The 16,620-nt window shown below is 37.4% G+C and overlaps 1 protein-coding gene across 14 annotated transcripts in view; it reads left to right on the top strand.

The window, feature by feature from the left end:
• tp63 (tumor protein p63) overlaps positions 1-16,620 on the top strand; it is a 94,638-nt gene that overhangs the window by 65,466 nt on the left and 12,552 nt on the right. For 9 of the 14 annotated variants that reach the window (XM_073870164.1, XM_073870170.1, XM_073870169.1 and 6 more), the window contains one exon: positions 8,848-9,096. In XM_073870164.1, the coding sequence (XP_073726265.1) occupies positions 8,848-9,096 (249 nt within the window). Of the gene's footprint in view, positions 1-2,398; positions 2,576-8,847; positions 9,097-16,620 lie in introns of those variants that run through there. The other 5 variants (XM_073870166.1, XM_073870168.1, XM_073870167.1 and 2 more) reach the window with 1 other exon arrangement.

Below are 16,620 nucleotides of genomic sequence, written 5' to 3' on the forward strand. Positions count from 1 at the left end.
AGCAGGTGTCTCCCAAAACACTAACCACCTGACACATGATACCTCACTAATCCTAGAGTTTTAAGCCCAAACAGTCCTTTAAGTGTCCATATAGATCTAAGTGCAGCATCCTTTGTCTGAACCACCGGACAGCCTCAGTTGGGTTCACCACCTTTTTGCAGAGCTTGTTTGTTGCTGCCTCATAGCTGTTCCCTAATTTAGCTGTTTGTATTACACGTGTGTATGAATATAAATTTACCTCAGAGGTATGCGTTGATCTGCCTTTTAGAGACATGGTTAAAAATGAATAAATAAAAAGTAATAATACTCAATTAATAATGAATTAATAAAGGGGCAGGATGTGGAGCATTATGAGATGTCTTATAAAAGTATATGCCTCCCTACAGCAAAAACTTTTTAGGGGCTTATTTCTCCTGATTGTCTCTGCTATAATTTGTGATTGTTAGGTGGGTCAGCTTTAGGGATCCAGCCCTTTGTGGCTATTGTCACCTGAGGCTGCCCCTAATGCTGTCACCTCTGACCCCACAGGACACATAAATATTTCAGTTAACCTCTGAGATGACCCAGAGTTGCTTTCTAAGGCAGCACAATACGGACTATAAAAATATTTTTGTGATCTGATAAACCAAGCTTCCAAACAGTTTGTATCACACGAAAGGTCATCACAAATATACACCGAATATTGCAGGAAAAATAAGAAGCAGGTTATCTTTGATGTGATATTTTTATAATTAATTGCATAGATAATATAGACATTGCATAATGAATTGCTTAACTAATATAGAAATATGTTTAATTTAAAACAAATGATAAATGTGGAATGATCAGTGGCCATTTACGTAATTTTACACTCTTGCAAAAGTTAATCGTAGCTGCTTCATTACTCACAATTTTCACATTCTGTTTGGTCAGAAAGTGTCTTTAGACCCCAAATAAATTTATTTTATAGACGTCGCCCGCTGTGATTTCATTGCCACAACAGTGAGGGCTTTAACCCCTATTGTAGATTGCAGCCAATGTTTTTCTAAAGTAATTAGAAGTTTGTTTAGCTAACTCTAATTGCCCCCATCAAAAGAGCTTTGAATAACAGCCACCCCCGGGTGTCAGGGTGTGTGCTACTGTTTGTGAAGACTTTGAAAATGCTTTTACTCAAAGCAATTTACAGTGCACTAAATGCTGCAATCTGCCCTCATCATGTGTAACTAAGCAGACATGAGTTCTATGGGGGGTTTCGATTTGGGGCTTTTGCAACTCTTTGCAAAATATAAAATGTGTAGTGATTAGAAAACAATTTACTTAAAGGTATTGATCAGTAATAGTCACCCTTATGTTGTTTCACTGTTTTCGTTTTTTTTTTTTTTTTAAATATAAGGTGATGTAAGGCCATCAGTATCCAATAATGTTTAAACAATAGTGTTATAACAATAACTAAAACAGTAAATCTTTAAAAATAATTATTAAAATAATATACATAAGTTTACATTTTAACCACTAACAGTTTACTCTTTCTGTAATTGCTCGCCTGGTTAACTAAAACCTTGTTCATGTTGTATGTAAACTTGCATTACCTCAAGCTGAGATTTGATTGCCTTTATTTCGTACCATCTCATGAATCTAACACTAAGATCTTTTTTTACATTTAAATATTCACAAAGGAGTGGGCTGGACCTACCCTATCTAAAACAACATTAGTGTGTTCAAAACAAATCTACACCAGTCATCTCTGATAGATACAAGCTGTCAACTGTAGTCCTATTGTTTCTCATGGGACTGTCATAGGGACATGCTACAGGCTCTTTGGGTGCTGGGGAGGGGGGCATTCTTATGCAAACATGGGCAATGGATGCTACTAGCAGAGAAAATTTTGTGCAAGGACATTGCAGAACTAAAAAAGAGGATTTTTCCCAAAGCTATAGAGAAATGTGTCTGCAGACTTATTCTTGTGCAGTGAAAATCCTATCCATGAGGGGTCTTTTATCCTTGGATTTGAAATTTTCTGAAATCTCATAAATTTAATAATCTTTCTAATAAAATATAATTATAATTAACTGATTATTTGATTGTTTAAAGTACATTTTTAAAACAATTAAAATTTTGATTGAAAATTTTAAATCAAATTTAAAATTTTGCAGAAAACACTCAACGTGACATATTTTCCTATAAAACGTGAAAAACGTCAATCAAAAATGATAGCCAAAAAATAAATCCATTTAATAATGCTAGCTCTAGAACACAGTTTACAACTCCTTAGGGTTAAATCTTAAAGGAAGAGCCAGAAGACGAGTAACACCTTCCCAAAAAGTAGGGTGTGGTATTGGACTCAGGTATTGGACAGGTAATTTCTCAGGCCCTCCCTCTTTGTTCCTGGTATATATGACAATCCCATTGAATTCCTATAGAGACTTTAAGCCTGTCCCGTTCACCTCTGTAGCCCGTATCACACTTTTAGGGGATAAAAGCAGACAAACAAGGGGTAAGAATCCTGGAGCCTGTGGAGCAAACAGCGGCTGCACTGCTCAACCTCAGCGCCAATATGTTGTACCTGGAGACCAATCCTCCCACATCCTACAGCGAGGTAAGGCCCTTGCGCTACCACTGCCCATCTGGAGAATAAGTTGGTCCAAGTCCTATATTTTGGGTTCTCAAGGAACCTGGTGGAGTGACTGGATTTTGATTTTAGAAAGATTGGCCTTAAAATTAGGCCTTGGATTGGGATTTTAAGACCAGGTTGTTGTTTTTGTATTGCGTTAAGCGGTGATACTGTTACTTTTGAAATTGTTTGCTCATTTGTGGTTTGGTGTTTTTTTACAGTGGAAATACATTGGAAGCGAAACATAACTTTGTGATGCAAATGTTCTACAAAAAAATTTCATCAAAGCGGTCTCTTTAGCGATTAAAATATATTGCATCCAATGTTAACACCATATGGGTTGTACTGTGGCAGTCTATGTGTGAGAAATCGGTAGTCAGAATTATGTGAGTCTACTACTGATAAAAATCAGTGTGTATTGCTTTAATAGTTTGCCTAGCTGATGTTTTGTCTGCGGTGGACTGCTTTTGGGTTGAGTCAGGGTATTTGTCAAATAATGGATTTGTCTGAGACCGTGAGACTGATAATCTTGTTTGTATAGAACAATGGGCTGTGATTTGGCAGTTTGCTCTTAAGAAAGTACTAATGCAGTCTACTTTTACTACCTTTATTACCATTGATTGAAAAGTTGTGTTGGTTACATATTGTACTGCGTAGCATGGACTCTTTATTATTGTGTAACTGCGCTTTAGCATCCTAAAATCATTATATGCCATTGCTTTATCAGGAAATTGTAAAAATGCGAAAAGTGAATGCAATTGTATTTTCTGGAAAAGAAAAACATGATTTCAAACTTAAGTTTTTTTTTCAAAATGATAATTATCAAATTCCTTAAGGAGGATGTATTTTGTAGAATTTTGTGATTGGGCAACAGTGACCAATAAATTCAACAATTTTACCCAAAATACAATTTGTTTTGAAAAATGTCATTTTTCATTTATGACTTAGTATCTCCGTTAAATGATTGTTAAAAAAAAATATTCTTCTAAAGTTTCTCCATTCATTGCATAATTAACAATCCAACTTAAGTTTATAAGTGGAGACCATCTAAGATAGTAGCTGGATCTGTCTGTTTGTTTAAAAAAAGCCCTCTCCATTCCCGCCTTGCAGATATTAGTTTAGTGAGGACTTCAGAGCTGTCTTCTCTGGCACAAAGCTGTTGTCAACACAACACCGTTAGCTGAGAGAATTGTGTTGGTAGAAACACAGTCCGGTCATCTCCCCCCTTTCCCGTGTGTTTGGAAAGCTGACTTTAGGTAACCAATCCACTGCCCACACAGCTTTGATTAATGCTCTTGAACGCTCTGTTTCACGTCTCTCTATAATCATGGTAGGGGTTATGGGTCCGTATACACGCATGTTTTGCATTGTAAGAGGAGACATGGAGGTGCACGGAATTTATTAGGAAACAGATAAAAGTGTGTTTTTGTTTTGATCTACTTGCGAAAGTGTCAGATATGCTTTAGGTGACAAACTTTGCTGGTGTTTCAATCCTGTATTTGGTTTTAATGAACCTTGACTACTTTTCACATCGGCTGCGTACATGTTCATCGTGGTCTTTCTGGTTTAGCTCTTTGGTCCTTAAGACGTGTCCATCTTTCTCTCATCTAAAGGGTTTCAGGTTAAACACCCCCTCGTCTATGTGATAGATTGCGGAGCCACTTTGAAGAATGCGCGCATCAGAGTGATCTGAGAAGTCTGGGAATTGTAATTGTTTTAACTGAGGTGGATACAGATACAATCATCTGCTCTGCCCAGCCCACTGGGTATGGAGTGTTAAGAGAATAAGAGAAACATTCCCACCTAACCCCCCCCCCCCCCCACCTTTCCCGATTTAGTACTTAATGCTTTCTACCCCTGTGGTCACTCATCAAGACCTCACAGATGTTCTCAACACCAAGCCCGGGTCACAGACTGCCCAGGTCACTGGAACACACCCAGGAATGGCAATCATCTCACCCCCCAGGCCAGGGTAATCGCAACTCCTGTCACTAGTCTGGAGTTAGGAGCCCTAAACTCCTGTGGTCATTCCAAATTTTCAGCAGACAGGTAGTACTTTAGATTTAAACAGCTGTAGTGCTGCCATAGCTGACACTTGTCAACGGCATATTGTTAGAATGCATTGTTAATAGGTGGAAACTGCAGTTTAATTCTGAACTATTTTTGATTGTCTTAAAGCTGGTTCAGATTGCTCCAATATTTTAATTTTTTGACAACAATTGATGTAACATCTAGATCCAATAGCTATGCATTTGAACTAATATTAAGTAGCTTTAAAAAAAAAATAATTATAGGTAAAAAATAACAGGTTGTTATTTTGCTTGATTGTTTTTAGAGAAACTAACAGCGATAGAAGCAATCTTCCTTATCAAATGATCTGAGATAGACTTATTTCTGAAATAAACTTAGTATCTTGGATCTCAACATTTATACCCTTCAGCCATTTGCAATCCAACCACATGCATCTTCATATCAAATTGCACCAACAACCTTCTGCATTTTTGCTAAGCATCCAGACTCTCCATTGACACTTAAGCAGTTATTAGATGGTTATATTTTGTTGTCCTCTTCAGGACATTTGTCTTGGACTAACACCATACAACACATAACAATTGGGCAATTGCAACATTAAAATGCCATAACAATTCATTACATCTTGCTCATTAAAATATTGAGTTTTTGTAACGGTTACTTCTAAACAGTGCACTCCATAATGCTTAATTTGCGTAATTTTTACAAGACGTGCAAGCTGGGATTTTGATTGGACTGAAAGACTGCCATACCAAGCTTGCATTTTATAATTCACCAGACTTCTTAAGACTGCTTGGTAAAATAACAGCTTAATCCTCTGATTTACTGATTTACTTATTTAAAAAAAAAATTGAGCAAAGATAATCAATGTGGGCTTTCCAGGAAAGCAAACAGTCAATGACACCACCCAAATCCTAAATACTTGCTTAATTTGAATATCTTGAATGGTATGGTTGTTGCATTATGCAGGACTATTAGTCTAATCCAGTGGTTCCCAACCTTTTTCACTTCAGGGCCCCCTAGTTCCCCAAAACAATTTGATTTTTTTCCACATAAAATTAAATAGAACTTGGAAAAACTGGACAGATGTATATTCACTACTAAAATGGTCAAAAAAATAAGAAACATCTTGATTTTTGCTTGTTTTAGCTTATTTTAATGCTTGTTTTGTCCAATTTTAATTTTAAGTCATCTTGAGGCCCCCTTGGAAATCTGCTGAGGCCCCCCTGGTTGGGAAACACTGGTTTAATCAATTTGATCACTACTGTATCCCACTATTTTCTTTCCCACTATCGCACTCTGATTAAAAGCTAAATAAACCTTCATTAATACTTTTTGTCTGCTTAGCGATGATTCAATTGTGCTTTTATTAAAATATTTTGTGCCGCAGTCAAAAAAAACCTTCATGCTTAGTTCACCTGGCACACAAGTTAGTTGCGAAATCAGGCATTTAAACAACATATTATAATTATCTAGTATTTCCTCATATTTAGCAAAAGCGCAGTTTATACCCCAATTCTCTCCTTTATTATCACTGCATGCATAAACATTATTTAAATACAGTGATTCTTAGAAGTTTCCTGTGTAGTTTCCCAGATTTAGATTGCAGTATGCGCCTTTTCACTTCAAGCCTATAAGATCGTCGTATTCCTCTCAAAATGTTCGGTGTCAAACTGAGATTAAAATCAAAGTACAGATACAGCATCACTCACCCTACCCCAAGAGATTAACCTTTAAAAGTTTTTAATTTCAAATTGATGCTAATGTACTCCTAATGGCTCTTAGTAGACGGGGCGCTCCCACAGCCGGATCAGATGCACAGGTTCACTTGTTTGGCCTTACTGTCTTTAAAAGATTCCATTATGTCCTAATTGCTCCATTGTAAAGAAGTGTGTTTTGGAAGCTGTGTTGAGGCTGCAGGGTACTGCTCTAGTGTTTTGGACCTCTTTGTGTGTGTGTATGTGTGTGTGCGTCTGCACTTACAATAGGCTTCTTTTCATACTCCTACCTCCCTGGTCTATTGTTCCCTCAGACAGGTTCTTAAGAGCCTGAGACTCAATGTTTCCACGAGGCTGAGCAGACTCGTGACACACACACACACAATGACCCCGTCTGTACATCATCACAAAAGGCACCCTCTCTGTCTCTATGCCCTACGGCATATTGGGTCAGTGAAGTGACCCGTTCTCAGGTGTGTGTTTGGGTGTACAAAATAAGTGGTTTTTAATTGTTTCTTTGAAGATAAGAATGAATTATTCCAATACATGCATTCAACAAAATCAATCTTTTACTTCTCCCCACGGGGTAATACCAGCAGCACCGGGAGACTTTTGTGTGTTTCTGTGAGAAAATAATAGGAAGAGATAGAAGGGACGACAGACAGGAAAAAGGAGAGAAAGAGGATAAGCGTGCAAGCTGAACAGCTGTCTTCATCCATGCCTGAAATAAACAAGAGACCCGGTAGAGATTAATGATGGTCTAAAGAGCCACACAACTATGGCACCTCATTGAAGAATGTTGCGTATATAAATGGAAAGGAATGGCTGGAAGAGTGGGGCAGGAAAGGCTGGCTTGACTCCAAAACATTCTCCTTATTCTCAAATGACAGTCATTTTAATTCCTCGGTGCTCCTTCATTGCAGGGCAACAGGAGTCGTGTGAATTGTGTAACGCCCATATACTGACTGCCCCACCTACCTTTGTTTTTAGCACATCTTTCAAATTCATTTCAAGTTTCCATTCATTTCTACAGAGCACTGGCCTCTTCAACACTGTAATAAATGTTGTCTAAAGATGTAATCGATTCCTAAACTTGATTGGTGTTTACATATGGTCTAAAAAGTGATGTATGTCTGCTTGGAGAACCATGATGTCTTAAGGGAACCTTCAAGAGGCTTGAAACTTAGACGGAGTTATAATTCAGTTAGTAACAAAATTTGAGGTGTAGTCTCAGTTATATGCTACTTTTTATTACACATTTTAATAAGTTTGTTTTATCTTATGACATACTGAATCATTGATAACTTTTAATAACACTGGGTTTCATTCACTATTAATTGCATATGTTTTCTTTTTATATGCACAACGAAACATTTACGCCTAATTCACAACATGTGCGTACATACGCACATGAATTTGTTTTCAAATGCATTCTTAAGTTAGTAAATTTTGAGTGTTCTGAATGAGCAGCCGCGTGCACAAGGTTGCTAATATGCATACATGTCCAAATCAGCTCCACATAAGGGCTTTCCACAAAAGTTGTTCACAGACAATTTTAGAGAAGTCACTAAAGCAAAAGATCTAAAAAAACTAAAAATATTCATTATTGATTTAAGGGGTTTGCTGTAAGTGGAGGAAGCCAGATGTGCTGTCCACTGGTGTATCAGGTTTTGATAAATAAATAGCCTATGACTTCACCAGAGAAGTGCATCTGTATTTAAAATAAAACAGACAGGAGACCTTGATCAAGTGATTGATGAAAAAGAGAAACCAATACAATACATAACTGAACGGAAAAGACTGGCATATCATATGCATGCAAAATTTGATGTTTGTATTGCACGACTTTTCATATTGCGTTTTATTTGTACGCAAAACATGATTGATATACTTTTTTGATCCACTTCAAATGTTGACTATATATATAGTATTGTTATATACATTATAATTATAGCATATGTTGCGTACGTTTGGTATAAGTAAATTAAGTGTTGAATCACGATTTGTTTGTGAAAACATCCGTACGCACATTTCACACACAAATTTGTGCTTATGCATGCTTGATGAATGCGACCCAATGTTTGGAGAGCATTGTAAAACTTCTTACAACATGAAAATGTCCACCTTTTTTGTTTTGATAAACCTTATTTGTAATGGTTGACATCCAAGAACATTGCTCTTACACAAATGCATGGGCAGGGCTTTTTGTTAAAAACTTTGAGAAAGAGAATAACCTCTTGGGTCATATTTCTCACTGACTTAAACATACAAAGGCTTATTTAAGTCTTCCGAGCACTAACTGTTTCTTTAAACCCCCCATTACATCATAGCCCGATGTATTAACATCAAAAGAAGTTGTATTTTGGCAACAACTCATTAATGTTTTGATTTATATTATTTCTTTGTGCGTATGACAGTGCTAATACCGTATCATTTTGTCCAACTGCTGAACACCTGAAAGGATACTGAATAAAATGCTGCGTGTTTTTTTCTATTTTCTTTCTCTAGCCACAGTACACGAGTCTGGGGCTTCTCAACAGCATGGATCAAAATGGTGGATCCACCTCCACCAGTCCCTACAACAACGACCATGCCCAAAACAACGTAACGGCCCCGTCGCCCTACGCCCAGCCCAGTTCCACTTTTGAGGCCCTGTCTCCATCACCTGCCATCCCATCCAACACAGACTATGCTGGCCCACACACCTTTGATGTGTCTTTTCAGCAGTCCAGCACAGCCAAGTCAGCCACCTGGACGGTAAGACAAAGCAGCTGTGCATATGTTTACATTTTATATTACATTAAACATAAAAATATATCACCATTCATTATCTACATATTGAATAAATGTAAAAATGATTTCAAAGTGAAACAAAAAAGTGCTTCCAATTGCTCAATTGGTGGATTATTGTGTTAGTAGCACAAAGGTCATGGGTTCAATCCTAGTAAGTACATGTGTTGATAAAATATAGCTTATAATGCTAAAAAGTCGCTTTAGATAAAAACATCTGCCATATGCATTAATATAAATCATTGTAAATGTAAATGAAAACAAAACACAAATAATGTAACTGTTTTTCAAATGACATCGTACACTCTCAAAAAAAAAGGTACAAAAGTTTTCACTGGGACAGCACTGTACCCAAAAAGTGCATATTAGTACTTCAAAGGTACATATTGGCAGTTAAAAGATACATATTTGTACCTAAATGGTAAATGATAGGACCTTTTTTAAAGGGTACTGCCCCAGTGACAGCTTTGTACCTTTATTTTTGACAGTGTAGTGTCTTTTATAGTGTAACAAGGCCAAAAAAGGAAGAAAAGACACTATAGCATGTTCCTCTTTAAACTCGATTGGGGTTAAGTGTCTGGCTTTAGGGCAACAACCACAAGTTTGTACAGCAGGAAATTGTACCTCCTTCCCTTTTGTCACAACAATTTATGCCTCTACATGGCACTTGTGTTTGAATGTGAGTGTGTCTATGAGGAACCAAGGACCAAGATTGTGTGATATCTTGTGTTAAGTTTGAGTATCTTGGATTCTTTATCCTCCAAGAGAGGAATAGCGTATTTTTTGTGTGCTGATCTCAGCTTTAGACACTTGATCTAAATGAAAGTTGTCAGTTACATGACTCCACCTGGGTGAAGAAAAAAGCCCCCCGAGGTTAAAGATGGCCTTGTTTACAGCAATATCATGAGCTTCAGATTTCAGCCTGGAGTAGGGTTTTGTTAAAATGCAGTAACCTTTTTATTTTTAAATATCATATGGGATCTTTATTCATTGGTCCAAACCTATGCATGTTAACAGTTAAAATAACTTTTTATGCATCTACATATACAATTTTTTAAAAAACTGTTTAATACTGATAACTAAATTGTTTAAAAAAATCAAACACTGTGAACAAATTTAAAATATATTCAGAACGGGCCATTACTGACCCCTGCCGGTGAGTCCTTTTTCTTGCGCATTGCGAAGTTTTTTTAAACCGCTATACAGCATTCACATAGCGGAAACAATGAGCATCCGTAAACATTGCGTTAGTTATTACTGTCACTTTGTTTTGTTTTGTCACCCATATAGATGTCACCTTCTGACAGTCAACTGGCTAAACCCGCTAGTCTAGTTATCGTGACATGGATACATACAGTCATGAAAAATGGACTTTCGCTAAAACATTGCTCTCTAGTGGTGGTTACTTGTGTTAGCTAATAAAGTTTTCGTCGGACAAAAGTTTTTAAAATGCCAATAATATGTACTAAAGTACAGTTATGTCCTTTTGTTAATGTTATTACATGTAATCAATGTCAAGGTTAACCTGAGCCTTGTTTTTCATGCCATTTAATTATAATCTTCATTGTGAGATCTCTATAATTATTTTATGCTAATTGATCCCAGTCATTAAACAGCAATGTCTCATTAATTCTGAATTTGGCAGATTACAGTCTTGGAAAATTACAGCCAGTTGCGGTAATGCCGTCTTGCATCTTCGGGTAAACAAGTTGTTCAGATTGGTTTGTGAGACAGTCCCTCGGTGCTCATTGGCTGCAGTGCAGTGTGGGATTGTGACATTTACCCTATTCCCACAACAGCCTTTGTCATCTTTACTCCTTCACCAACACAACAGCAGTTGTCAGACACCTGACTGTACTTACAGAAGAGTTCTGGGTGTGAGAAAGACACCACACCCTGGTAGTCTCCTTTAAGACATCCCTATTCATATTTCCGCTTCTCACAGTGCATGATTAGTGAACATTGTGTGACGAGCTCAAAATACAATTGCATTGGAGGATTTTCATGTGCAATGTAAGAAGGGTTGGTTTTATTTTCATTTAGCCAAATTTCCATATGAAATACATTAATGAAGCCAAAGCCACACTGTTTGAACTTAGGGTCTGGCCTCAGGCAATTATTCTGTTTGTTGTCTTCTGGGATTTTTCTTTTTTTTGCAACACCTGTATCCCACAGATGTACTTTGTAAACCGCTCAATCTCATCCTGCATATGACTTCAATGACACACACACACACACAATCATTTCCTGGCATTGCATCCTACCACTCCTCATTTACAGGAATGCTTTTGCAATCCTCATATTTCTTTCTGTTGATGTCAATGATAAGACAAAGCATATGTAAACTGCATTTTTACAATTTTACAAAAAACTCATCACTATCTATTATTTTCAGTTCATATTCTGGCTATTGGTATTTGTTTGATGTTACTTTAGAGCAGATCCTTCCAGTTGTTTTCACTGTCAACCTATCAACAACGCTTTTAAGTACCTAAAGTTTCATTTTACTTGTATAGTATGCTGTGACCAATGGAATGTGACCACTGGAGTAGTACCCAGAAGTTGATGTTGTCTCCAAAAGAGTGGTAAGGATTAGAAGAATGGATCAATAATACTTGTGTAAATACTCCATGGCTTCCACCTGAACCCTGCAGTGCCGAAGGGGCTGCTCCACACTCGATGAATAAAGCTTGTCGACTGCGTCTCCCATAATGCCGCAGGACAAGGAGATGTAACGAGGATAGAGAATAGAGAGGTTGGGGGAGGGCAGAAGCTCTCAAAGAGACGAATGTTCCAGCGAAAGGTGGCAAGATGCAACTTGTCCTTGGAACATCTGCAGGCCCGTCCCACGCCTCGTGAGATGGAGCTGAGACTTGTTTGTGTCAAGTAGCTTGTTGGGACTCGTCAGACACTGCCACGTAAAACCCTAAAACCTAGAGCAAGCAGAAGAAAGCAAAAAAGAAAGAACAGGAGGGAGAGGTTATTTTGAAAAATCCTGGCATGAAAAGATTTTGACGATAAAGAAATGGTTTCTAGGAAAGGTGTTTCGGAAAAATCCCACTTCTCTTGACAGGTTTTGTGTAGATATCACATATACGTAATATTTCATTGTTCAAATAAAAAACAAAGTAAACAATGCACGTTTAGGTGCCTTGAGAGCATGCGTGAGACAACTGAGTCAAAGAGGAGATCCGTGCCGTCTTTAGATCGCTCGCAGAGTCGTAATCTCATTCAGGTCCGATGTCTGTTCATTAGATCTGACCTTAAAACCCAGCTTTTGTGTGACACCTTCAGCCACCAAACACCTTAAGAAATAAAGGAAGCTGTGAGGAAAGAATTTGGCAGCACTCGGGGCGAACATTCAAGAGGGAAAATCCAGTGTAATTACACCAAAGCTTGTCACTCTTTCTCTGGGAAAGATCACATTTCCAAAGCATATAATTTAATCACAGGGCATTAACTAGTGCTGGGAAGCATGCAGGCATTTGTTTACATCAGTACAGAAAGTATGAATTAAATGAGGGCTACTTGCAAAGATATCTCGTTTTAAAAACAGAGTAATGAGAAATAGTCGTGTTTAAACAGACGTACTTGTTATTGAAGAACTTGACTTCATGGGTTTGTGCACAAAAGCTTTGAAAAGGGTCAATGTTTCATAATGGAATCGCTGGAACCTTAAATGCAAGAGGAATGAATGGCGGATTAACAACAGTGATGTTGTTTGTCATGCATGAGAGCTTTGCTTTTTGTTTAAGCAATGGATATCCTCCCGCCAAACAACCGTGTATGCTGCTGACGCAGTTTTGATTCCTAGCTCCACTATTTATCTGTAACAATGTGCAGTTTCCTGTAAAATGAGTTTTTAATCAAATCTGCACTTTTATTGTTTATGTTTGAGCTCAAACTAGATTGAAGTACAACTCTTTTTTTTTTGCACCGTTCCAGCAAGCAAGTTGTGATTTTTTTCCCACTGCTCAAGACGACAAAAAACAAATTCATTTCTTTTCCAATGAAACAGGTTTTGGGAGAAGCAACAGGCAAGACGGTACATGTCAGGTATGAGGTGGGACAAGACCAGAGGCGCCAGAGCGTTGGGCCAACCCGCCCCGCCATGCTTAGACACGAATACAGCCTTAGCCCGCAGCCCTGTTCTGCTCAAACACACAAACTACAGCTACAAACCTGTCACAACACGTACAGCACTGCGTGTGTGTGTGTGTGGCGTGTGTGACTGCGGTTTTACTGTGTGTGTGTGTAAATCTCTGCATTTCACATGTACTGAGATGCATTTGGAAATGTTTATTTTAGTGCACATCATCACTGTTTTTGAGAGATAAAACGAGGATTATTGGATGACAGTTTCCATTTATTCCTAACATTTTCCATGCTGAGATAAATCCACAGAGCATGAAAGACAAAGCTTGGTGACACCTACATACTTTGTAAAAACTTTAATAAAAAATACTTTAGTTGGTAACACCTAAAAAAAGTATTTATTTCAACTGATAATTTTCACTCTTTTTTGAAGCTAATCCCACTTTTCACTTTTTACAGTGTAATATAATTAAAACATGATAAATGCACATCAAGATTAAGTTCAGACAAGTAAAACGCAGAAGTGGTCTGCAAGAAAGAAAAGATCTTATCATCCCGAAAGGCCTGCAACCGTATCTTCCTTTACATCTATCAAGCCAACCGTTTACCAAACTGTAGTATAGAGTTCTGCCCATTCTAGACTGTCACTCTTACAAATCCTCCCTTTCTTCCCAAAAAGTTACTCTAACCTTTTTGTCCCAAGCTGTGTAATTCATATTGTAGCCCATAACTGGAACATAATTACATGTTAACACCACTGAGCCCCTCCCTGTGTAAAAGCCAATGCCTCTAATTCATCAGATCACTGTATGGCCGCACCCTCTCTGTGTGCATGTTGTGTGTGTGTGTGTGTGTGTGTGTGTGTGTTTCACCGTCAGCAGAAGAAGCGGCTCATGGTTGGCCCTAAGCAAACACGGCATATTTGCATTCTTAAAATGTGTTGCTTTAGGGCTAGAATTGGTGCGACGACTGCTTGTTTGTGTGCTAAAGTTTGTCGAAAATATGTGTCGTTTTTATCCGTCACGCGTTTGTTTTGCTTTTGCGTCTCTGACTGATCCATTGGCTTTCATGGCTACTGATCACTTTGGTGTTGGAGAAAATCCATCATTGTACTCACATGACACTTTCAAGTCTATTGGATGTATCGCGCCTATACGTAGTTGATCTTTGTCAACCTCTTTTCTCCCCTTTCACCTTCCTATTCTTCTCCGTTTCCTTCTGTGGCTTCCTCTTGGTAACTTATTCTGCCGTTTCTTTCCATCCTCATTCCTTTTCTCTCCCCCCTTTCTCCTCTTCTCTTTCTCACACCTCATTTAACTGAATGACAGGAGCGTTCAGTAGCATATCACATTGGGAGCGGGGGGCAATTACAGTTACTCATCTTTCTTTTTTTATAGTACACCTTTCAAAACACTGCCCTCAGTTCACGCACAGAACACCTCCATCATGTGTTGGTGAAAGCACCCTGGCACAGATTTAGCATGAGCTAAAGTGAGCCAAGACGGTTGAGATGTACCTTTGTACATTTTTTGGATTTAATAGTTAGCAATGTTTAAGTGTCCTGTGTCTCGTACTATGGCTTCATTGTATCATTAAAAACATAAGGGAAGCACAAAATCTGTATGGGTTATTGTATTACGTTTTTTTTTTTTGTTTTTGTTTTTTGAGAAGATAAATCCTTCTCATCTTTCTGTTATGCAAACTTCTTGAGGAAATGGCCAGGATTTCTGTACGCACGTGTGTTTGTTCTTGTTATGGTTGTGTAATATTCTTAGGGAAGGGCTCCTCTCATTGGAACGCTTTTTATCAAAAGTTGGAAATTTTTATGTAGCATTGTTCTTCAGAACAGCCTCGGGCAACATTCACAGCTCTTTATGTCTTCGTTTTCTTCACCTTTTCAAAGGAACTTGACAGAAAAGTTTTCTTTACAGTTATTTGCTCTGTTTTTCTTGGAAAAGACATGGTGTGGAACCAGAATTACCAAATCAATGACATATTGTTATTGTTGCAACATAGATGGTGTCTGAGTATTTGTGACTTGCCACCTGCTTTGTGTGACTTTCATCATGTTGATCTTTCTCACTGACCTGTTGTGTCCGGTTAGACGGTATCTTACACCTGATGATGCGGTAAACATGAGTAACACCTGAGTATTAGCCTGTGGTGATGAGTATGACTCAAGGACACTGTATGATGCAATTATGATTTTTGTGGTGAGTGACACCCTATACATCAGGCTGTCATCGGTGATAAAGAAAATGTTGGGAAATGTAGCTGAGATTTCTTCATTAGATTCACCTTCAGTGGTCCTGTTTATTTTTGTACACATTTATTGTTCATTAGTTAACAGTTACAACAGCCAAACTAATTTTTCTGTACGGGTGATTCTCACGAAAACTTGGTTTTAAAAATGTCAAGCATGAAAATGTAAAAATTGCTTAAATATACTTTTTTTCCCACCAGACATTGAAAAACAAAGTCTGGAGTAAATGGGAACATTAATTTAAAAACTTTTACTTATCATTTAACACTTTTTGTAACATAATTTAAAAAATTAGTCCTAAAAAATCTCATTACCGCAACAGTCAGAAAACATCAACACTGACATGTTTTCAAAATGACATGACAAACCTGAAAGAACATAATTTGGAGATTCTGCACATGCATTTAAAATCAAAGTATTATGCTTCTATTAATTAAATTAACATTTAATAAGCATCTGTTGCGGTAATGATAATCAAAATGTCGTGTAAGCATTCTGACAAGACAATATTTCAAATTAACTGTAAAAAAATGATCTTACCTGGTAGCCATCTTGAAGTAACTGGTCCATGTGCTTGGTCACTCAAAATCAAACTTTATTAAAATTCTGTATGTGTGCTTAAACTGTTCTCAAAAAGTGTTGCGGAGGATGAGAACATCAGGCATGGACACATCATTTTCCTAATTTTTCTTCATTATTATTATACAAGAATATTCAGTAAATATTTTTTCTGTCATCTAAAGTAGTCTAGCAAAACATCCATTTATTTTTTTTCTTAATATTTTTGTGTTAATTTGATTAAATTACAACATAACGCATGTTCAAACACAGCCGGACACATTGCGGTAATGAGAATTTCAGCAGAAAATGAGATAAAATTTCCAATTATAAATTCTTATGTTGAAATCTCACATTGTGCAAGGTAGAACACAGTATTGTGTTAATTCTGATGCTTTTTAATGTTACTATATTACACATTTTAAAGCTAAAATCATTAGTGCCGTGGTGTTTCAATGGTTTCATGAGAATCACCCGTACAAGTATTCCAACATAAACAATTGCATTCAATTGACAGTGGCTAAAAACCATTTACATGATATTTAATTGTCCTACATTGTTAAACAAGCGGATTT

Source organism: Misgurnus anguillicaudatus, chromosome 8, assembly GCF_027580225.2.
Source record: "Misgurnus anguillicaudatus chromosome 8, ASM2758022v2, whole genome shotgun sequence".
In the NCBI taxonomy this organism is placed as follows: domain Eukaryota; kingdom Metazoa; phylum Chordata; class Actinopteri; order Cypriniformes; family Cobitidae; genus Misgurnus; species Misgurnus anguillicaudatus.